Source organism: Gopherus flavomarginatus, chromosome 4 (genome assembly GCF_025201925.1).
Source record: "Gopherus flavomarginatus isolate rGopFla2 chromosome 4, rGopFla2.mat.asm, whole genome shotgun sequence".
Lineage (NCBI taxonomy): Eukaryota > Metazoa > Chordata > Testudines > Testudinidae > Gopherus > Gopherus flavomarginatus.
The window spans coordinates 180,719,155-180,744,200 of NC_066620.1; the positions used below are offsets into that span (position 1 = coordinate 180,719,155).

Sequence of the window (25,046 nt, forward strand, 5' to 3'; positions counted from 1 at the left end):
AACCATTAAAAAAATTAAACACCTCACGGACACAGTAGCCTGAACTTTTAAACTGTCTTCCCTTATCGGTCTTGAGGCAGTTGAAGCTGGTCCTAAGCCAGTTTTTGCTGAGCAGATTGCAAAAATGAAGAGTTTGCTAACCATCAGTCAAATGCTAACACGACCGAAGCCTGTGTGTAAGTATGTATAAAAAATTCTTAGTTTTTGTATAAAGTTTTTTTGTACCGAAGTACAAAACTCTTCTTTCTTCTGCAGAATAAAGCAACCTTTCCTTATCCCTATCTGGCTGTCACTGGCTCTCAGCTAGGCGAACCCGACATTTCGCTAACAGTCTCCCTCAGAGAATTGGAGTCATATGCTGAGCCCAGTTGGGGCTTATGACCGAAGTCCCAAGGGGAACCAACTGAAGTCACTCAATTAGGATTAACTGCAAAGAATGGCTCAGGCAATCCCTGAAGCTGGTAGATATTCCAATAGATTTACCAAGCCAGCACAAAACAGCTTCTATAATACCTCACTGGTTAGCCAGAAGCCAACAACACAGTTTCCTTAAAGTAACCCAGCCTCAGACCTCCACCCAGATACCTCAAGTATGATGAAGATTACTGAAAATTTTGTTCATCATATAAAAAAGTTGTATTAATCCCAAAGGATTGGACACATTACCTCCCAGGTTAATGAATACTCCCGATCGTACCCAAATACATATTTACAGCCAATTCTTATTAACTTAACTAAAATTTATTTAAAAAGAAAAGAGGGAGAGCATTGGTTAAAAGATCAGTATACATACAGACATGAGTCAATCTTGAGATTCAGATTCATAGCAGAGATGATAAGCTTTGTAGATGCAAAGAGTTCTTTAAGAAATAGTTCATAGGTTCTAGTCCAATGTTTATATTCAGGGCGGTCCAGCCAGGACTGGAATCTCAGTCCTTATGGCTTACGCTTCCTCTGCATGAAGCTTCAAGCAGATCTGAGATTAAAAGGATAGGGACTCAAACATCTTTATACAGTTTTAGGCCTTCTTGTGCAGCTTGTAGTCCTTTGGGGAGCAATAGGCACTTCAAGCCAGAGGGTGCAGCAGCACCCACAGAACCCCTAGTTCTAGCATCTATGGGCCACCTAACCCACCATGGACCCTATTGCTTATAATACAGTTTATTTTAAATGGTATGTATTAATATATATATATAGAGAGAGAGAGTATCTTATAAATATATGCGATAGCTATTACTGAGTCAATAATATTAGCAGGTGTCCAAATATTTCATTGTACTAATAGCTTTAGTAAGTAACTCTTCGCTCAGTTTTGACTGGTACTCACAATTTCTGTGTGGTAATTCTGAAGACATGGTAGATTGCCATTTCCATTCCAAACAATCTCTTCTGTCATTTTAGGTAAGTGTATGTGTAAAGATATATAAGATTATCAGCCAGAAAACTTGTGCATTTGTATTTTGTCCTAGACAGCTGGAAGAGGGATGTTGATGTGGGAAAATATATTATACTGATAGCATCACTTGTCCACTGCTTTTGGAAAAAAGACTGACTTATATCAGAGCAATGGGAAATTGTCTTTAGGAAGATTTGTGCTTTGTTTTATATTGAGGATTCAGCATCAAGTCGATAGTTGACCTCACAGATGGGTATGACTTAAAGTAAAAAGCTGGATAGTACCAACATTAGTGCTAAGAACAGAATGAAACTAATGCTTTTATTTTATTTTATTTTATTTTATTTTATTTTATTTTTTGCATTTGTGCTCATTGATTTGTTCCACAAAATGTCTTGAGAGCAGGCTTGAAAAATCATTGGGATTCTGGGAGATGTTGAGACTACACATGCTCACTATATAAATTCTTCCCACATAAATTCTTCAAGAAATTGTAGATCTTTCTGACCTACCACACAGTTGTCTTATTTATCAGCTGTGTGAAAAGCTGACAGTATATAACTAAAGTGGAGAATAACAAGGAAGAATCAAATGGCTCTGTAGCTATTTTTTTGATGATACATTTCTGCTGTGCTTATTTTTGAGTGTCAAAATCTGTTGTCCTGGAAAATTTTGGAGATCTCTAAGTGAAGGGACAATTATTGACTTCATGTGCAACAGTGTCTCCTTTGAATTCAACAAACTGCTGGACAAACATAGTAGAATGATGATCTTTCACCCATTCATTCTTCAAGCCAGTCTGAAATCTCCAGCAAAGCAGTTCAATTGGCCCCTCACTGCAAGGCCCAAGATTCAATGTGGACCCATCCCTAAGTTCCACCCTGCTCTGCATATACATACGAACTTTCCCTAAGCTAGTATTTCATGCAATTGGTTCAGAGAAATGCAGCATTTCCTCAGGAGCAATGAGAAATATACAAGCCTTTCAGTCTCTAGAGTTCCCTCTTTTACTATATAAACACCTGTAAAATTAGGTGTTAGCAAGCTCTCAGCTGAGATGGTCCTCTCCTCCAAAGCAGTCAACAGCAGCAAAAATGGTGTCTGAAATTTAGTATTACACACTAGTATCACTGGAAATGAAGAAGGGCTGCATATTTCAATGGCCAGCAAATCTTAGGTTGGCAACTACAGGACACATCTTAGCATTAGATTGTACACATACTTTCCTTTCCAAGTTTATAAACATTTTTTACAACTTTCTGACAGTTTTATACCCCTGATACTGAAGCCCCCGAAAGCTCCTTCCCAATTTTTGTCAGCCTTGGTTCCTCCATAGTGCTCCTAAACATCGACTTGCCATATGCTTCTAATTGCCCTCTTTCAAACTGAGCTTTTTCATGGACTCATCCGGAGAAATGCACCTTTCAGAATCTTATAAATACATCATTATTTCACTTATTTTTGGCAATTGTATTCTCACATAAATATTTTGTATAAAGGCATGCAAGTCAAAATGGCGGTTTGTGAAAAATTACTTTCTGATTTATTGTGCATTAACTTTTAAGATAAGGATTCCAAGACATGTAAATATATAACTCTGAACTCTTTTGGTCATATTTCTGATTAATTACTTAGTCCAGCTGAGCTAATTCATTCCCTTAAGCTCCAGGATAGTTTCTTGTTTTAAATGCAGGACTGTGAAGTGTTTATAATGCTGAGAAAAAAGGTTACTGGGAAGCTTCTCTTTTCATTTCATATGAAATATTACAGTGGTGGGGAGGAAATCTTAATGTAAATTGGGATATGTGTAAAATGCCCTTGGAAACTGCAGAAGATAATCTGTGCATCTTAAAAATATCTTCTGGCAATGGCAGCCATGCTAAGGATAGCAGGAATACAAGTGGTGTGTTGCTAATCTCTTTTTAAAAGACTGCCACAAAATTATACTCTGAGAAGGTTATGTTCAGGCTATCAGGTGCATATGATAGCAGAGAGGAGGGAGCCAGGCACTGTGGGATCCAATGAACTCAAAGAAAAATGACGACTTGCCTATAACCATAACCAAGGGGAGGAGGAAACAGCCCTTAGAAAGAGAACATAATTAACTGCACTTCGCTGAAATGTTTGTGTTGTAAGTATCGACAGTAGAGTGCAGGATAATTTGGACAGGTAGGGTATTAGACCTTTCAGACCTATGTCTCAATAGGGCCATTTTCACTTGGAGTTTTTTGAAATACCTATCACTTGTAATCCAAAAACAAAAAATTTGCTCTTCAGAACTGTTTTCAGGAGCCTCAGTCATCCTTTATATAGAAGAATTAACATTATCCAGACAGAGGGATGGGGTGAACTCCAATCAGAATTTTTACAAGGGACTCAGTGAACCTGTGATGGGTTGGATCACAGAAACCCCCTTGGGAACTGCCAACCAATGTGCCAAATCTGCTTCTGCCTCTCTTTTCCTGCCCTGGCAGCTCGAGAATTCAACACCCTGTCTTGTTGAGCCAGACACACTCGTCTGCTCCAACACAGACCCAGGGTCTGAATTACTTCCCCACAACTGCAGATTTAACTGAAAGCAGCTTACAGAAGTGTTCTTGTCTTTAACACCCAGATGCCCAACTCCCATTGGGGTCTAAATCCAAATAAATCCATTTTACCCTGTATAAAGCTTATACAAGGTAAACTCAGAAATTGTTGACCTCTATAACACTGATAGAGAGATATGCACAGCTGTTTGCCCTCCCCTCTCAGTATTAATACATACTCTGGGTTAATTAATAAGTAAAAAGTGATTTTATTAAATACAGAAAGTAGGATTTAAGTGGTTCCAAGTAGTAACAGATAGAACAAAGTTAATTACCAAGCAAAATAAAATAAAACATGCAACTCTAAGCCTAATACAGTAAAACAATTGAGTACAGATAAAAATCTCACCCTGAAAAATGTTTCAATAAGTCTCTTTCACAGACTGGACACCTTCCTAGTCTGGGCACAATCCTTTCCCCCCGCACAGCCCTTGTTCCAGCTCAGGTGGTAGAGGAATTTTCATGATGGCTCCCCTCTTTGTTCTGTTCCACCCATTCACATATTTTTTGCATAAGGCGGGAATCCTTTGTCCTTCTGGGTTCCCACCTCCTCCTTCTCAGTGGAAAGACACCAGGTTAAAGATGGATTCCAGGTCAGATGACATGATCACATGTCACTGTAAGGCTTCAGGAATACTTGCAAGTACTGTAAAACAGAGCCATCTGCAGTCAATTGTTCTAATTGTTGGGAATCATCAAGATTCCAAACCACAATTAGTGGCCCCCACTTTGCATAATTACAAAAGGCCCTCAGAGTCATATTTCATATTTCTAGTTTCAGATACAAGGGTGGTACATTTATACAAATAGGATGATGACACTCAGTAGCTTATAAAATTTTAATGATACTTTACAAGAGACCTTTTGCATGAAGCATATTACAGCTATATTAGCATATTTTCATAAAATCATATAGAGTGCAGCATCACAGAACCCTCATGAGTTTCCCTTAAGCACATTCCTATGCAATATTCAAAATGTTCAAATTTGGCTTTGTATCTAGATTTGATGCTGTTTCCAGACCTCCTTACTGTTTGTTAACCCTCCGGGATGGATATTCCAGCACTCCCTACTCTCTCTATCTGTACTCCTTTCTTATGTTTTTCCCCTCCCTCTGCTTTGTTCAAAGTGAATTATCTGGTTGTCAGCTGAGTGTAGGATAGGATGGCAAAATAATATATGGAGATATACCTATCTCATAGAATGGGAAGGGACCTTAAAGGGTCCTCAAATCCAGCCCCTTGCTTTCCCTAGCAGGACCAAGTACTGATTTTTGCCCCAGATGCCCATGTGGCCCCCTCAAGGATTGAACTCAGAACACTGGGTTGAGCAGGCCAATGTTCAAACCACTGAGCTATCCCCCCAGGTTTTGTGACCTGTGCAGAAGTCTTTAAATATCATGACAGAATGGCATCTTTCATTTCTGTATCTAGTAACATCAAGCCAAAGCAAAGGAAGATATGTCCATGATATAGGGGGATATGGGAGTGCATCTCAGTGAATGTATGGAAACCACCAATTTGTGAGACAGTGGCAAGGACAATTCAACCAAAAGGAGGTTGCCCTTGAATTGAAAGTGGTTAGGATTGTGGTTTGTACTTGTTGTGTGATGCTAACAGAAGGATAAAAATATGTTCAGAAGCCCATGAATGTTGGGGTTTCACAGTGAGGGAGTTATCTTACAGAAAGGATACTTTGAAAGAATGTCTGGGCAAAAGCCTTCTCTTAGCATGTACATGAGAATCCTTGCAGTCAGTGTAAGGACTAGGAAGAGAGAATATTCTCTCTCTCAGTTGTCTAGAGCTTGGAGTTAAAACAATTACAAACACAAAAAAATAGGGTTAAATATCAAATCCAAGACATTTACTTCCTGCCTCTAGTTGTGTAGGAAATTCTGCGAGCCCCAGTAAGTGTATATGCATGTTGTTTGAGAAATGATGGAGGAGTAAGGGTGAGAAATGAACTTTTCAGAGCTTCAGAGATTTTGTTTCTATGCAAGATGAAATGTAGGAATCCAAACATTCTGTTTTAAGCAGACCCATTCTCCCAGGCTGGCTTCCTCCAAAAAATATCTCGGCTACATCAACAAATACTTGTTCTGTATTTTTACAATAGTATAATAAAGTAGATTCTTGAAAATACCGTATAAATATTATATCCAGTGAGAGCTGTAGCAAAAAGTCATGAAGCAAATGAAACTGCTCCCTGCAGTACTGATGCAGTTGTATAACTTGATTTCATAAATCATTTATATTGTTTGGTCAAAAAAAGTTATTTGGTATAAGTTACTACATACTGTAAGTTAGATCCGATGTTGAGCTTTAGCTGAGTGCATGTAGAAAGCTTCATTAAGGCTGTCGCATTTTTATCCATTGTCTGCTGTATTTTTATTAGTGATGATATAGTGTCCAAATGGATGGTAGAAGCTCCAAGACCATTTTTTTTCTCTTTGATGCTATAACTCAACAGGTTGGCAGTTGTTACAGAATCCTATGAGTCAGAAGATCAGAAGAATTAACCTCCCTAGTAAGCCTGAGAATGACAGTTAAGTTGTTGACCTCAGTATTTTTGTGTAATATCTCAAGTTGAGGGAGGGGAAATATCTCAACTGTAAGAAGCATGTTCCAGGATTTTCCAACATGAAAAAAAGAAAATTCCTCTGCTATCATTGATATATATATTGCAAATTATGAAAACAAACAAATTTTTTCAACAATAGTATACTTAATTTGTGGTATTTCACTTCACCCATGTAAATAATTAACAGAGGTGTGCAACTAATTAATAATGAATAATATGCAAATATGATGAATTCAATATCTCTTTCTTCTGATGGAATGAATACCTGTTTGCATATCTCTATTTCCTTGTGTGAATTTATCTGTTGTTTATTCAATGAATGTTTACACCTGTTTTTAGTCTATGGATTAACAGCAAAGAGTTTTCTGCAGGAGTATTCGATTCTTAACATTCAACATTTGAACTGGATTCAGGGCTGGCGCTTCCATTTAGGTGACCTAGGCGGTCGCCTAGGGCACCAGGATTTGGGAAGGCGGCATTTTGCCGCCCTTGGCGGCAATTCAGCGGCGAGGGTCCTTCCACGCTCTGGGTCGGCGGCGGCAATTCTGCGGCGGGTCCTTCACTCACTCCGGGACCCGCCGCCAAAGTGCCCCGAAGACCGGGAGCATGGAAGGACCCCCCCAGCCGCAGATTGCCACCAACGACTGGGAACTCGGAAGGACCCCCGCCTAGGGTGTCAAAAACCCTGGCGCTGCTCCTGACTGGATTGGGTTGTAACAACTGGTTACATAAATTACCTATTGTGTCTGATCTCTTACTGGCTGAGTGTGAAAGCATTTGTGGTGACAATATTTGTGCATACAGATTTAAACTTCAGTCTTTATAAATACTCCTACATGCTACTTGGAATTTGCTTTCCACAAATATTGTGCCAGTAAAACTTGATCATTTAAATGCCCAGGAGTGGCACCAATTCTATCAACCATCGTCCTTTTTGGCTGGCTTAGAGATACCATGTCCCTTGCCAATACCATGCTGTCTCCTTGCTGCCTTCAAATTATGTTCCCATCTGTGGTCATTAGGCATTTCTCATGGGCCTGGAAAGGCCACAGATCTGAAGTAACACACCTTATGGTCTCCCCTTTGTATAAAATATTTTAATATTCATTGGAACAGGGACTGGATCCCTGGTCTCCGAGGTGAGTGTGCCAATGATGAGGCATTCTCATTCTCTCTCTGGCCCAGTGACTATGTATTTTATACCAAATGGAACAGTTTCAAAAGGGTTGAGAGATCCCCACCCCAGAACACTTAAGAGCCTGGGTTCAAGTCCCTGATTCAAATCACAGTGGGTATTTGAGCCTGCATCTCCCACATCTCACCTGAGTGCACTAACCACTGGGATACTGGGTATAGGACAATCTTCCACCTCCTCTTTTGTGTAGATTAGGTGTGTTCTGGGAACAGAGATTGGCTCAAGCCCAACAGGCGAACTAACAGGGTATTGCTTAGTTTATGAATCTCACTGGGACTTAGGTGCTGAGCAGCTTTGTGGTGTCAGGATTTAGGCAACTTTACACATGCCCACTGGCAGAAATTTAGGTACCAAGGGACTCTTGGCAGTAGCTGAGTGTGGTTTTGTGAATGCCAGTGGTGCTTACAGATTAGATTTGAGGATTTAAGTATCTAACTGCCCCTTTAGTCGCCTAAGTCCCCCTGGTGAATCTAGCCCTAAGTACCTACATGAGAAACAGAAATTTGATAATTGAGAGCTCCTTTATCTAGCCAACAAAGATACAACAATATCCAATGGCTGGAAGCAGAAGCCAGAGATCTTATGGTAGAATTAAGGCACACATTTTTAAAAGTGAGAGTTATTAACCATTGGATCTGTTTACCAAAGGTTAGTGGATTCTCTATCACTTGTCATTTTTAAATCAAAATTGGATTATTTTTCTATAAAATATTCTCTAGTTCAAACAGAAATTAATTCAGGGAAGACCTGTGGCCCATGTCATGCAGGAGAGATGACTAGATTATCATAGTGGTCCCTTTTGGATTTATAATCTATGAATCAATTGTACTCCAACCCTTGTAGGGAAGAAAGCAACCAAGAAAATGAATAAAAATAGGGTTAACAGATGTATTGTGAAGTTTAGTGAATATCTTTAAAATGCAAGGTATGTATAGTCGGATGAAATGTGCTATAAAGTTGCCAAGTATTATCATTATCATTAAATTTGAAGCAGTTTTATGTGAAGCAGAATTATGCATAGAACTCCTCTTAGTAACAGGAAGAGCATCACAAACTACTTTGAAAATTTTCTCCGTACTCTCCATTGAAAAGCAAACCAAAAACCTACTATAAATTCAGGTGAGATAGTAAATAACAATTAGATTAGGTTAGATTTATAGGGTCATTAAAAGATAATTATCAGTTTGTTACCAGAAGCACCAGTTTAATTACACAATTAAATTTTAGATTGTTTTAATTATATACAGGAAGCTTACTATAATTCCAATTTACCTGGTCATTTTTAGATATATCATTGAAGCCTGATTCATTTTGAATCTAGTGCAAAGAACAACAGCAAAATCTTGAGGACCCTATGAATTAACTGTAAATATGTTTGCAAAAACTTTGAATAATTCAGCCATTAATCTACTGTGCTAAATTATAAGCTTCAGGTTATGTACCTCTTTACACTGTAAACAGGACTAGAATATCTCAATCTGAAAAGGATATTAAAGAAATGATAAAATATTATCTAAATGTGATATAATTTAGCTGTGCATATGTACATTTTATCCTTTTTGTGTAAAATAGAACACAAGCTGACATTTAACACATAATTCACAATGCAACACACTAATGTGTAGTGGAAGGACAGTAACAGTGCTAATAAAACCAGAATATAATTTTATGAGTATTAGCAAATTTTTTAAATCCTAGGTGGTCCAAATCAGAACCATAAATCCAAACACCTCTGAACTTTGGAAATGTTTGGATCGAGATCTGAATCTTCTGGTCTGCGTCTATTTTTATTATTATATTATGGGAGAGTTCTGTAGAATTGACTAGGAATTAAACCAATAGGATTCTAGAGGTACCAGAACAAAGGCCCACATAGTCTGACTTCCTCTGCTGTTAGACTGGCAATTCAGCAGCTGAGGTGAAATCCTGATACCATTGAAATCAACGCGAAGCTCCCATTGACTTCAATGAGGCCTCAGTTTCACCCTTAATCCTTTCTGTTGTTGCTTATTCCTGGATAAAGACTGGTAAATAATAGTGCGTCTGTCTCACATGTCACTTCATAAAATAGCTGAAAAGCTCATGATGTGATCCAATCCAGATATGTCTAAAACAGGCCAGATCTTCAGCTGGTTAAATCATTCCATTGACTAGAGTGATATTACACTGCTTTGTACCATCTGGGAATCTGCTTCACAGAGAGATTGGAGACTGGGGTTCAAGTCTCTGCTTCAATGAATATTTAATTATTTCATGCAAAGTGGAACAACCTTTAATAAAGCATTTCTTTAAGTCTATCTAATCAGCCTGAACAGAGTTGCCATGGCCATGACATTGGAAAATATATTTTGCACTTCCTCTGACACTCTGATACTCAGACTAATGGATTGCCAAATTTTTAAAGTGATGGCACCGTATACTTGCATATAGACAGATTTCACTGACTCTATTGCAAACATCCTTGGTATAGCGAGAAACTTGGGCCCGATAATCACATCTGAATCAAAATGCCACCCACCCACATCAACAGGTGGGGGAAATTGATGGGGCTGGTAGTGAAAGGGGGACAGTCCCAGTAGCAAGGATGGCAGGCATTTGCCAAGGGACAATAGTAGCTCCTCCCCTGGGAGTCTCTGGCACCCTTGGCCAGCTGGGAGAAAGGGGTGCAGAGTGGCTATCATTTCTCAGCTCCTAGGGTTTAGCTCAGTGCAGGGGCCATGTGGAGCCTCTGCCCACCCTACCCACCTGAACTAGGAATGGGAACCCAGCCCGACAGATGCCTCGGGTGTGGCTGCCTGTTTAGGAGGTCAGAAAGGAATTTTTTCCCATGGGCCAACTGGCAGAGGATCAGGGAGTTTTTGCCTTCCTCCCAGCCCCTTCAAGCCACAGTGGGTTAAGTAGGAACATGCTTAGTGGCCATGGGGAGGTGGTGTTTATTTGTTGCAACTTGTAGCCAGTTTCCTGTACAGTTAAAAGAAGAAAATGAACGTTTTCCCAGATGTAAAAGACCTGTGATTTGGGGATGGGCCTTGGGCTAATGTGATAAGGTGAGACGTTGTGGCCTTTGTGGGCCAAGGTCAAACCTTGTGCCATTGCAGGTCTAAATCCCCACCCTACAGCACCATACAACATTTAGGCCAGTGGTTAGAACACTTGTTTGTGGTGTGGGAGACCCAAGTTCAATTCCCCTCCCCCTTTGGTAGAGCAGGAGAAAGGATTCAAAGAAGGGTCTCCCACCATTCAGGAGAGCACTCTAACCACTGAGCTCTAGGATAGTCTGATATGGAACTCTCTTGTTGAGGCTGTTCCACTGTGGATAAATAATGAAATGGACATGTGGGTAGAGGGATCAGGAAATGACTCTAGTCGTGTGGTTAGGGCACCCAGCTGACTTAAGTGGGTTTCATCTGTGGAATGGAGAAAGAAAGATGTATTTATTAATTATATGCTTAATGTATGTTTATTAATACCATGTGTTTCCTTTCCATCGTTACCCTTTTTAATATATTTTTTAAAATATTATGTCACATCAATGATTAGCAAGGAGTCAGACTTATTCAAAATGCATTATATGAAAAATAGAAATGTTAACATAAGAAAAATTCAAAAAGATGCATTAAAAGTCAAAAATACATGTACTTTGTATTCTAGCCCTTTGTAAGCTTCAAACTATGCAAAAAAGTATCTCTTTGGGGCTTATTATATATGGAAGGACATTACTGAGCAAGATTCTACAGTCTCTTCACATCCAAGGACTTTAGTTCTAGATCCCTCCCACAATATTATATCCAGTGTGCTGTAATATTTCTTTGTCCCTTATATTGAATGTATACTCTTCTCTTCATCTCTGCTTCCTCCTTCTCAGAGATTTTATATGTTAAGTATGGGATTTTCAAACACAATATTGGCCTAACTCTGTTCCTCAGTCAACAGGAGTTTTACTATTGCACTCCCCTCAGGCTTGAATGCAGGGGCTTTTTGTCTGGCCAGTGGGAAGAAAAAGGATCATCGCTCCTTTAAGCATTCCCCCTCCTTTGGGGCCATCTCCTGAGTCAGAGTTGGACTAGCCCATGGTCACCTTGGAAAGGAAAGATAGGGAACACATGTCCGAGTGGGGAGTGAATATATTTTTCACTGATGTTTGGGAGGGAATAATTAACTATCTGAGAGTACAGAGGAGGCAGCCAAGCTAATTGGGGGAGAGGGGAGAGGAGTGGCTGATGGCAGCCATTCCCAAGTAGGTGGAAAAGATTAAGGAAAGAACAGATCTGCACTGTACAATTTATTGGCAGGTATTTCCCAGATGAGTTGATAAAGTTGCATCCTAATTTGCCCACATCCTTTGCATCTTATCTTGTCTTCTTGTGTGGCTGGGGCAATGATTCCAATGGGAGCAGAGTTTGGTGAGGCCTGAATGTTTTAGAAAAACCTGCCGTGTGTGTGTACTGGCAAACAAATGAACAAAATAAGAAAATAACATTTTTATATGTTCTCTTTATTTAAGTATTGTCAGGTGCAAAAACCATTCAGTTTCCCATTAGTGATAAGACTCCATGGCCAGAACCTTCTGGTCCTTACTGTCAGCACAGAACACTCACTCGGCTGCTGTGCTAGCAGTGTTTGTCAGCTTTTCCTCCCATTTTTTCTGTACTTCAGATGAGTTTGCTTTAAAAATAAGAATAATAAAAAGAATTTATTTGGGACAGATACAAGTGTCTGTGTTACTATATACAAATATTCTCAGTTCAAACTGTCAGCCTTGGCCTCGTGATTAGATTTGGGATAAGTAATTAATTTCTCTGAAAGAAAATTATAATTTAATCAAATTAAGTGATATTGTTAGTTCCCAATCCATCAGAGAATGGCACACAAGTCACTTTACACACACACGTAGTCCCATTGGATTCCACCTTGTTCCTCACATTCATAAAGTTCTTCACTTGCTCAGTTTTTTGCCGGATTAGGGCCTTTGCTAAAATGTTATATCTATTTCATTAACTTATTTCTCTTCAGCCCTTCCATTACCTCTACCATTGCGGAAAAGCATACATCTGCTAAATTTGTATTAGAGATACTTTTCAAGAGAAAGTTCTGAATGTTCCATTTAAAATCTTCAATTCCTCTTTTATTTTAATGTTGTGGATAAATTCTAATACATTCATTTGGGGGGACTTAAGACGTGACAGACAAACTGTGCAATATTTGCCATTGACTTTAATAGCAGTAGTTTTTAGCCCTCGGTTAATGTTTGCTCGATGTTTCAGAATTGTAAAGTGCTAACTGTTGTTGTTCTTTGTGGTTTGCAAAGCTCACTAATTTTTACAGGATATAAATCACCAGAATACATTTATAATGGCCATTTTCCTGTGTATCAAAGAGATACTTTTTTTAATTGAGCAAATAAAAATTGTGTTGTCATGAAACAGGGCCAGCTCCAGGCCACAGCGCGCCAAGCGTGTGCTTGGGGCGGCATGCCGTGGGGGATGCTCTGCTGGTTGCCGGGAGGGTGGCAGGCGGCTCCAGTGGAGCTCCCGCAGGCGCAGAAAGAGTCTCCTTGTATAAAAGTCCTTGTTCTACAAAAACCCGGATCAGTTAGAAAAGCTGAGAGGCGGTGGGGTGCTCCGTGCTGCCACCCAAGCCTTCTGAAGGCTGTCATCTGCTTCCTGGTCAATCTGGAACTGTTTCCTTGAGGCTGGAGACACTAGTTTCTCCTTAGACTGTGGACTTGGGCTTGGTCCCTGTGGAAGCGATGTAGGTGATGGGGTTGTGTTCGTTGATAGTGAACCGCTTTCCGCTGGTGCACTATACGATAGTTCAGGCTCTGACTGAGCCTCTTGGGTAGGGTTGACTGCTGCTTCTGCCAGTTCAGGCCTACTGGCACCCTCTGGCATTGGGGTTGGAGATCGGTTTGCAAGCACTGGAGTCAGTGCTGGCAACGGTTCTGGTGCTGGTTGCTTTTCCAGTTCCAGTTCTGGGACTGGAGGCACTGTGGCTGCTGCAGTCGTTGGCAGGGAATCTGTGTCCACCACCTCTGTCGGGCTGTCTGGTAACACAGACGGGGCCCTTGTGGACGGCTCAGGAACAGGGATGGGTTTGGAATCTTACCTGGCTTGGCTGCGTGTAACCATTCCCACCCTCTTGGCCCACTTCACCTGGTTGGCCAAGTCTTCCCCCAGTAGCATGGGGATTGGATAATAGTCATAGACTGCAAAAATCCACATTCCTGACCAGCCTTTGTACTGGACAGGCAGTTCAGCTGTAGGCAAGTCTGCAGATTTTGACATGAATGGGTAAATTGTCACTTGGGCCTCTGGGTTGATGAACTTGGGGTCCACTAAGGATTGGTGGATAGCTGACACTTGTGCCCCCGTGTCTCTCCACGCGATAACCTTCTTTCTGTCCACTCTCAAAGTTTCCCTTCGCTCCGAGGGTATTTGAGAGGCATCTGTGTCTGGGGATTTTTGGTGTGATGTTGGTGTAATGAACTGCACTCCGTTGGGGTTCTTGGGGCAGTTGGCCTTTATATGTCCCAGTTCATTACAATTAAAGCATCACCCAGCTGACTGGTCACTGGGTCGAGGTGGGTTGCCGGAGACTGGTGAGGTGGGACAATAGGGAGTCTGGGGCTTTCCTTGGGTTGTAGATGGGGTCTTGGGTTGCCCTCAGTGATAGGGTTTATTGTCTGTTTGCCCCCTGTGATATTCGCTCCCCTTGCTAGTAGCTTTTTTCTTTTCTGCCACTTCCACCCATCTGGCTCCAATCTCCTCAGCCTTGGTTACAATTTTGGGCTTCCCATCTAGGATGTACCTTTCTATTTCCTCAGGAACATCCTCTGAGAACTGTTCCGTTTGCATCCGGAGGGACAGCTCATCCAGAGATTTAACATTTGCTCCTGATATCCAGGCATCCCAATTCTTTCCAATGTGGTAGGTGTGTCGGGTAAATGACACTTCTGGCTTCCACCTTAGGGCTCTGAACCGCCGACGAGCATGCTCAGGTGTTAGCCCCATTCTGATTCTGACCTTGGTTTGAAAAAGTTCATAATCGTTCATGTGTTCCTTAGGCATTTTAGCCGCCACCTCTGCTGAGGGTCCACTGAGCTGTGGCCTCAGCTCTATCATGTACTGGTCTGCAGAAATGTTGTACCCATGGCAGGTCCTTTCAAAATTTTCTAAGAAGGCCTCAGTGTGATCACCTGCCTTGTAGGTGGGAAATTTCCTGGGATGGGGAACAGTACCTGGAGAAGGGTTGTTAGGGTTGGCTGTGTCATTCTGCTTAGCCTTTTCTAATTCCAAGGCCTGCTGGTGGGCCTCCCTCTGGAGCTCCAGTGCCCTCTGGTGGTCAGCCTCTTTGGCTTTTTCTTCTCTTTCTCTCTCTTCCATTTCTTTTTCTTCCCTCTCTATTTCTCTCCTGTAGGCAGCCTCTTTGGCTTCTTGTTCCCTTTTGTGGGCCGCTTCTTCCTTGGCTATTTCTGCATTAATTAGTTCCATCCGTCTCCTATGTTTGTTGTCTCTCTTTATGGCTTCTAGCCTTGCCCGTTCCTGTTTAATGGCTTCCTTGGAACTCATTGTTCCTGCTTCCTTGTGCTGCTGCCCCCTCTGCAGCTTACTGACTGGAATGCTGCAGCTCAGGCTGCTTCCTCAGGGCTGCTTGGTTAACAGAGATTTTCTAACTAGCTATACCCGAGAGAGGTAGAAAGGAAAAAAAAACAATTCACTTGCAAATGCTTTTGCTGGTTGGAAGTCTGCTGGCTCACAGCTCGAGCCTCCTCTTAACAAAGACCCTTGTTAAAAAACTTAACACCTTTGCCCTCAGGCTGCTATCCGAGCTGCCAGAAAGGAGAGAGAGAAAAAACTCATTGGCTTTGGTTTTTAAATCCCAATCCTCTCAGCTTGCTTTCCAAGCAGCCAGAAAGGAGAGAAAAAAAATCCTACTGGCTTTTGCTCCTAGAAATCCTACCCGCTGCACACCATGTCAAGGTATTTTTCCCCAGTTTGAACTTTAGCGTCCAAAAGTGGGGACCTGCATGTACCCTTCTAAGCTTAATTCCTATCTTAGACCTGATAGCACCGCCGCCAGCCAAAAATATAGTGTTTTGGCACACTTCCTGTTCCCCCAAAACCTTCCCTGGGGAACCCAAGACCCAAACCCCTTGGGTCTTAAAACAAAGAGAAATAAACCATTCCCCCTCCTTTCCCCCTCCCAGACTTTCCCCTCCCTGGGTTACCCTGAGAGATTACACTGATCCAAACTCCTTGGATCTTAAAACAGAGAGGAATTAACCTTTCCTCCCCCTCCTTTCCCCCCCACCAATCCCTGGTGAGTTCAGGCCCAATCCCCTTGGGTCTTAAACAAGGGGGGAAAATCAATCAGGTTCTTAAAAAAGAAAGCTTTTAATTAAAGAAAGAAAAAGTAAAAATTATCTCTGTAAAATCAAGATGGAAAATGTTTACAGGGTATTCAGATCATATAGACTAGAGGGACTTCCTCTCCCTTAGCCTGAGATTAAAAGTTACAGCAAACAGAGGTAAAACTCCTTCCAGCAAAATACACACTTGCAAGTTAAGAAAACAAACATAAGACTAATCTGCCTTTTCTAGCTAGTACTTACTATTTTGAACATGAGAGACTGTTTCAGAAAGATTGGAGAAACCTGGTTGCAGGTCTGGCCCCTCTTAGCCCCAAGAACGAACAAAGAACAAAACAAACAGCACAAACAAAGACTTCCCTCCACCAAGATTTGAAAGTATCTTGTCCCCCAATTGGTCCTCTGGTCAGGTGTCAGCCAGGTTTACTGAGCTTCTTAACCCTTTACAGGTAAAAGAGACATTAACCCTTAACTATCTGTTTATGACAGCAAGTGTGATAGCACAACCTCTTATTAGGGCTGCCAGACTCTTCTCATTATGAGATCCTATTTTTCAGCTAATTATAAATCTGCTAATTTTTTACTGTTTGGACTGAACTTGTCCATGCCTGGTGAATGCCTGAAGCTGTAATATTTTTGGAAGTTTCAACAAAATAGTTAATCTGTTTCCAAGAACAAGGCTAAGGAAAAATACATTGTTTTGGCCAAGTTTAAAATCTTGGTGACATTTCATTTGAAATGTTTTCACACCCCTTAATGCTTCAGAGTGGCAACTTGAAATTTTGCAGGGGACGGTATTTATGTCCAGGGTGTACCTTTTGCCATCCTTATTAAAATCTTCTCAGATTTGTCTGAGTTCTAAGCCTTTGAAAATTGAAGTTTGCACATAGTCAGTAAAGACTTCTTAAGATTTTAAGACCTACAGTTCCCAGAGATTCTGTCTGCCATGAGCATGTCTAGCCCAAGGCTGAGCAAGATGTGGCCTACTGGCTGTAGTTTGCCCACCTCTGCCTTATCTGAACCATGCTTTAAAGACAGAATTATTAATTTTCTCATGAGCTTCTTTAAAGCGCTCATCTCTATATAGTATCTGAATGCTTCAAAACTACTAGTTAATTTATTTTCACAACACCTCCGTGAGATGGGGGGATATTATTGTCCCCATTTTACAAGTGGGAAACTGAGGTACAGAGAAATTAAAGTCAAAAGTATCCTCTAATTTTGGGCATCCTAGGACAAGATTTTCCAGAGTGCTTTGTATGTTCAAAGCACAGCTCCAATTGATTTCTGTAGCAGCTTTGAGTGCTCAGTGCAAGACAGGACACAGGGTCTGAATTCAGTCTTCTAGTCTTCTGGAAAATGAGAAATGCAAAATTAGTGACCACCTGTGAAATGTTGAATTTAAGCAACTTGACTAGCATCACACAGGAACTCTATGGCAGAATCAGGGATAGAATCCAGTTCTTTAGGGCAGCATTCAAATGCCTTACCCATGGGACCATCCTTTCTCTTCCTAAATTCCCCTCCCTCTTTCACTACACATTTTCCAGTTTCTACAACAAATGAGGCAGTGGCTCTACAGATAACAGCTTCCTTAACAACACAACCTGGATTTATTCCATTCTGTCCCAGTGTCTTGAGCACCTGTTTTAGGGTCTCACTCTCCAGGCCATTAAATTGAGAGTTACAAGACCTGCTTCTCTCCTGTGATACATTCCCTATAGCCCGAAGTCAGGTGTCCCACTCAGCCAGGCCTCCCTGCCTAAATCTTCTCCTGAGATTCACCATTAACCCGCTTCATCCCCTTCTTCATCAGGGCCTCTGCACGAGCTTTCCTTTAACTTGGCAAGGGTTCCTCAGATCTGATCAGTCCTCATCATTAACCCTTTGCTCTTCCCAGTGGCTTTCTGCACCAGCTGGCTGCTGCTGCTGCTGCTTCTCCTCCTACTTCTCCCCCCTCCCACTCCGGTCTCTCCTTTCCCTCCTCAGGCAACTCTTACCAACCTTCTCTGCTTCTCTGTCAGTGCTTTCAGGCAGCTCAGACTCAACTAGTCTCTCTTCCATCTCGGAGCCAGATGCCCTCCTTTAAGCCCAATTGGAGTGAGCTGACAAGTCACAGGTGTAGTGGCATCTTTCGCTTTAAAGGGCCAGTGACACCCGTGACACTATTTTTTCCTCCTCTGTCAATAACTCTCCTAGAAGTTCTCAAACTGTGGTCTGTGGAACATTGCTTAGACCTGCCAAGAGCTGGCTAGAGACATAGGCCCAGATCCACAAAGGTGTTTAGGCTTTAATTTCTATTGATTTCAGTAAAAGACAACTAAAAGTAGACTAAATGGGTGCCTAATATTAAATGTCCATGTTGGCGACTGCTGTAGTCATCCAGAGGGATGTTGTGCAATCACAAACATGACTGGAAAGGGATGGTGGTCTAGGCTTTGGTGAATGGGAGAGGAGGTGATCCTCTCAAGATCTCTGTTAATATGTGATCCACATCATGAAAGTGTTTAATAACCTCCAAACTAAGGCCTTTGAAGATCATTCAGATTCTAAGTCAGTGAGCATTTGCAATGTATAATCTTTCAGGTTAAACATCAACTTTCTCCCCTAATAGATATAGCTAAACTCCAAGTATTTCTGTTGAATGATGTTTTCTGGGACAAGACTATGTCATGTCTTTAATGAAGTTTGCTCCTGATTAGATCTATGGCACTGTATTTATCAAACTGAAAAAGTAACATATTTTGTCTTTTTGGCTTTGTTTTGTATTTTAGTTTGCAAGTCATTTGCAAACCAGTTCTGTTAGGTGCATAACTCTTCAATATTCACCAAATATTTCAGGCTAATTCTTTGCGAACTGCTCACTTTTAGTATTCAGTAATTGGTTATGTATGTGCCATTTTTTTCAGCTTCCTGATTTTAAAACATCTTTATAAAGTTAAGCAAGTGTTTATGTGATTTGCTGAATCATGTCCTGGATGACAGAATCTTTTCAGTAGAAGAATAATGTAGAACAAATGGTGAATAACAATTCATGACATTTTATAATGAATATATGAAATTCTGGAGACTCGTAAACATGTTAATAATTTAATGGCAGTCACTAATATTCTTGCCAATAGTATGATCCACAGCAAATCAAAATCAAACTGCTTATTCACAAATCTTTTTTCCCATTACTCAATCAGCTCTAGTACTGATAGATGAATTACATCAACTGCAACCGTTAAAAACGTAGCTATATAAAATGTCAGTGTTGTAACTCAATTGAAGTTCCTTTTATGTTAGAATATCACTAAGTTTGACAGAAATTTGTATTTTTATCATAACAATAAGATTTTTTTTTAAAATATTGGAATGAGAAACTTCAAAAGCAATAAATACTAAAATTCAAGAATGTCAAAATGTCTATTTTTCAACATCTCAAGCTTTACTACTTTTTAAAAAAGAATACCAAAAGGATCAACTTTCTACCTAGAGTTTTATTAATTTACTAATTTCCTACAAACCATTCGTTAGAACCTCTTTTTTGAGGTCTGGCATTTCAAAAAGATTATCCAGATATAAAATATTAAATAAGTCTCTAAAGATGAGATGACATTGCTGCTTATGAGACATTAATATGAGAACCAGGTATTGTTCCCTTGGAAAATCTCCAGCTTTTAGTAAATCAAGAGGCTATATTAAACATTTTGGAAAGCTCTATAGAGTGAATTCAGTGGGATTTTTGCTGTTGCTGTCAATGTGAAAACCTTCAAGCCCCTTTTTAAATTTATAGCCGAGAGTGCTGAAGACTGCCTGTCTTTACAGTCTGAATCCAGTTCACATGAAGACATAATTATATGTTAAATGTGCACACTGTGTATTTTGGTCAGTAACTGCAATACCAACGCTATTAGAGATATGAATAGAGGTAAATGTAAATGTGAATAGACTTTTAATTGTAAAACACTTTCATAAGTTTAACCTCAAACTCTTTTTAACCCAAAAAGAGGTCAAAGAATTAACATTCATATTTCAGCAGCTGACAAGAGAGCAGTGCTAGTTAATTGGTTTAGTAATAACCATTTGTACTGTAGTGGCACCTTACCGTAGTTTTACAAGGTTCAATGAAATCTTGCAAAATCAAAAAGACTATTTTCAAAAGTTAAAGCAGACAGAGAGGTGAAGCAGGCAGATACTGATCTCATAGTTAGACAGTTGCCAGTGATTTGATTATGTACACAAAGTTTGTTAGAAACCATGTGAGAACCAATTATTATATAATCAATTTACCCTTTCAAGTCAGTTCTAAGTAGTCTTCCAAAATCTCTCTCAGAGAATTTTACAAATGGTTCTTTTTAGTTTGGATTGTTTTGTTTTTCATTTTGTAGTGGATAGGCATAGGTCAGATCAGGCCAGGTTCTAAAGAACTGTTTTTAAAAAAATACAACCAGCCTAAGTGAACCGATCTCTGATAATATGGTGTAAATATATATTATTTTTACAGAATTTAATTTTTTATCAATAGACTGCTATAATTCTCTGCTATGGTTACAGGCTTGGTGTCTTGTCACAAACAGAAAATAAGATGTACTGTTATTGGATAAAAATAATAATAATAATAAAACTGTATTCTCAACATTAATATTTTTTCCAGTCTAAAACATATATGTGCAGCTGGCAAGGAGTAACTCTGTGTTTCACAGTTGACTTTGCCTTGGGATTCACCTGTTTTGACAGTAAAACAAAGGTAAGAGGAAAAGGAGCTAAAAACATAATCTGTTCTATTCTACCGTTAATGAGTTTGATTTTAATAATATTTTACAGTTTCCTAGCACTTTTGATCCCAAAGCATGTTACAAAGTCTGTTGATAGGGTCCCACACTGAAATGCACCCAGCTGTGGATTGGGAAGGGATAGCCCACCTGTACCATAAGCATGGAATGGGGCATTTTGGCCAAGGACACAAAGACAAGTGATTATTTTTACAGGAAACAAACAAAAGAAAAGCCATTGGATTTTTAACCCAGATGTCAGTTTCTAAGGTTTCACCCCCCAAAAAAACACAAGATGGACAGCGGTTTACTGATCTTGAGAAAATGAAGTGATGTGTGATTTGAACCTATGTGTTTAGAACAGTAAACCATCCCTGTACCATAAGACAATTAAAAGACTGAATTGGGCTTAGCCCTATGTGGATTTTCAAGAAGCAAGGAGAAGATGTAAGAAACCTTCCTTTCCTTCTAGCTTTGCAAGACCCAGCAAAGTCTGGTCTTTGTGCTCTTTTGATGCTGGTGTTAGATTTCCTAATGTGGATGGAGAAGGCAGTGGCAGACCCCGTCTACTGAAGCTGCAGTAGTGGAGAGAAAGCCACTTTCTACATCTGCAGAGGATGCAAAGCCAGCAAAATGTTCCACAATTCAATTAAAATTTAATGCGAACCGTATTGCATTTTGTGAGCAAACTCCTGAGCTTAGATAAATTGGTGTAAGTCCTTTTACTTTAACAGAACTATGCTGATTCCATCAGCTGAGGATCTGTGTTTTTAGCAACACAGTAACTCTGGCAATAAATAAATAAATAAACAAACAAACAAACTTTTAACCTTAACACTAACAGAGCTATATTTTTTTAAACATGTGTGAAGGAAGTTGATCAACTGTTTTGGATTTAGATGAAAGCAAAAATATGCCCTTCTTTGAAATATGGACCAAAGTATTTGTTTTTTAGAATATGTATCTGTAATTTGAAAGTGATTTTGCTTAATGACTTCATGACTAGGATCTGCTCTCATTGATGCTGGCATAAATCTGGAATAATTCCATAGCACATGCAGTATTATTTACTAGGGTATAAAATTTCAAGAGCTGTAAATTCGCATTCTTCTTTCTTTCTTGCAAGAGTGTTGGTATTAATTACATTGCAATGGCCTTCACAAATACATTCTACATACCTTTCTTATTTCAGCAGTTTCAGTTGGCTATGGCTTTTTTGTAAACGTCTTATGCTAAATTGTTGTCTTAGTGCCGTTAGGTACTTTCAAACAGATTCTGCGTTCTACTCCACAGTTGGCTGCAATTCAGTGAAAAACAAAGTGATTCCTGTAAAAGTAAAGTTTGGAGATCCTTTGGATGAATATTACCAAATAAATAAAATAAAATATTTATAGGGTTTTTTTTTAAATAATAACCTTAGCCTTTGTTTTCCTGTCCTATATTCTGAAATGGAACACTAGTGTGAAATGACAATTAAATGCCTCCCTGAAGAACTCTACCCAGCACATTACAAACATCAAAGATTCACTTGGGGAAATGGTGACACCTGGCTATATTTTCCTGTTTAGTTTCAATGAGTTTTGGTATGACCGTCTCCTACTCCCACTAACTAAGAGGACAGGGAGAATTTTTAAAAATTAAAGACGCAACAACATCTAAAATAACAGTTTGTACAGTCAATGGAGAACTGTCCACAAATTTCAGGCAAGAATTTTTAAAATATATTAATTTAGAATAGAGAGCTGCAGGTTTGATACAGAAAAATGGCTGACCTAATATAGAATCATAGAAGATTAGGGTTGGAAGAAACCTCAGGAGATCATCTAGTCTAACCTCCTGCTCAAAACAGGGCCAACACCAACTAAATCATCCCAGCCAGGGCTTTGTCAAACAGGGCCTTAGAAACCTCTAAGGATGGAGATTCCACAACCTCCCTAGGTAACCCATTCCAGTGCTTCATCACCCTCCTAGTGAAATAGTGTTTCCTAATATCCAGCCTACACCTCCCCCGCTGCAGTTTGAGACCATTGCTCTTTGTTCTGTTATCTGCCACCACTGAGAACAGCCAAGCTCCATCCTCTTTGGAACCCCCTTTCAGGTAGTTGAAAGCAGCTATCAAATCCCCCCTCACTCTTCTCTTCTGAAGACTAAATTATCAAATTATCCCATCCGTTTTCAAGAGCAAAAAGGGAAACATTACCTTAATCAGTGTTTAATGGCAGATCAGAGTACCTGATCAATACATGCTTCCCTGACTAATTCAATTTATTAGGGGGAAGACGCTGCAGAAAAATGCTCGACCTCAACACTAATCTCACATTGACACATTAACAGAAAGTAGAAGACTCTTATGACAGTAAGGGAAACTAGAGGGCCTTGCTGGGAGCAGCTTGCCATGTTGTCTTCATACAAATCTGTGCAGAAGGTAGCTGGATTCACAGTTCTATTTCAACCTTAAGCATTGGCCATGAGTGTTCTGTGGAATTGAGCTGAGGCCTTTTGCATAGTCATCCCTCTCCTTCAAAATATGCCCCCTTTCCCCTACATCCTTTGTTGCCTTCAGAGAGACTTCTTGTCAGCCCAATCCTGTTTCATGCTAGGGTCCCTGAGACCCCCTTCACTGGGATTGTCAGGTGGTTCTATGTGGTGGTTCCTCAATCATTTAACTTCAGGAAGAGGAAAGATGACAGGAAAGGGCCACTGCTCCCCACCCCAATCCAGTGTTTTTCTGCAGACAGGAAATATCAGCTCCCCATAGGACAGTGCAGGAGAGAAAAAGCATTTCTTTGCCCACAGTTGCTGATTTTGCTGAGGCAGCAATGGATAGCAGCAACTAATCTGTAATATGATAGCTTTGGAACATATCCTGGTTGTCCAGCTACTTTGTACTGTGGTTTGAGCCTTGGTTAGCATATGCTTTAGAGCAGTAAAGCTATTGTGTTAGGAAATCTGGGGTACTACGTACTGCTGGCTCAGCTGAGCTGGGGGTTGGAGGGAACAGAAGGAGAGAATGAGGTTTTTCTGCCTCCTCTCAACACTTTTCTGATCGAGGTCCTTATATAGTACTCTTTCACTCCCATTCAAAGGATTAGAGACCATTCAGAGCCCTGTGAAAGCCATCCTATCCCCACAACATATAGATAAGTCTGGTATCTTTTTCAGTTGACTTTTGATCAACTTGACAGTTAATCTTTGTCCATCGCTAGGAGTTGCTTATCACCCAGTGTGACCAATGCAAACCTCATACCATCCCGAAGCCAAAAACGTGGCTCTATCCTTTGCTTATTCCTCCTTTCCTATATCTCTTCCTCCAGTTAAAAAAAAAATAGAGTACGTGTAACTAACAAAGCTATACCAATTCTTCACCAGGTTGATTTGCTTGTGTGTTCATATTCCCTAACCTTTGTCTGTTTTTTTCTTTATATTATAAGACTTTGGGGCTTATGTCTCTTTCTATATTTGTACAGTGCCCAGCATGCTGTAGCTCCAATACTGATTGGAGCATTTGAGCACTAAGATATAAATATATCATCATCATCAAGGGAATATGAAGACTCTGCTGTAATAATTAACAACAATTTTAAGCAATCATTTCTTTAGTTACTCATTTAAGGGAAGTCTAGACCCTGCTTTCTAGTAAGCAAGCATCAATCATCTAAATAACAAATAGCTTAACGCTCCTCTTCTTGATTTTACTAACCACTTGTATCAGGAGTCCAGTTTGCATGGAGTAGTTCAGAGCTATCCAGTACATCCATCTTCTGGGTGAGTGAAAATAATCTAACCTCTGCTGAAGAGGACTTGGCATTTCTTCCCACTCTAATTGGAGCTGCAACCACAGAGCAGCCATTCCAGGTTGAAATCAATCAGTATTGTCTTTCAAATATTGAAAAATATTCAGTCAAAATGTCTGCTGTTTCCAGGTGAGACATATTGCTAGTCCACAGGAAGAAAACATCTTTCAAAATGGATTTTTTTTAAAAAGCCAGATTTAAAAAAAAAAAATAAGAACACAGTAAACTGCTTTTCTGACGTTATTTCATTTTAAATGGCTGTCAAAGCATTCAGCTGGGAATGATTCATGTTTCCTCCACCAGCTCCCAGGGATCTGGTCTCACCTCAGTGTGCATACACATTTCCATTAATGTTATTGGAGGTAACA

The 25,046-nt window shown here is 40.1% G+C and overlaps 1 protein-coding gene across 1 annotated transcript in view; it reads left to right on the forward strand.

The window, feature by feature from the left end:
• Positions 1-25,046, forward strand: part of SNTG2 (syntrophin gamma 2) — a 272,147-nt gene that overhangs the window by 230,978 nt on the left and 16,123 nt on the right. Inside the window, exon 15 of the mRNA XM_050951641.1 lies at positions 20,767-20,859. Coding sequence (XP_050807598.1) covers positions 20,767-20,859 — 93 coding nt within the window. The remainder of the gene's footprint in view (positions 1-20,766; positions 20,860-25,046) is intronic.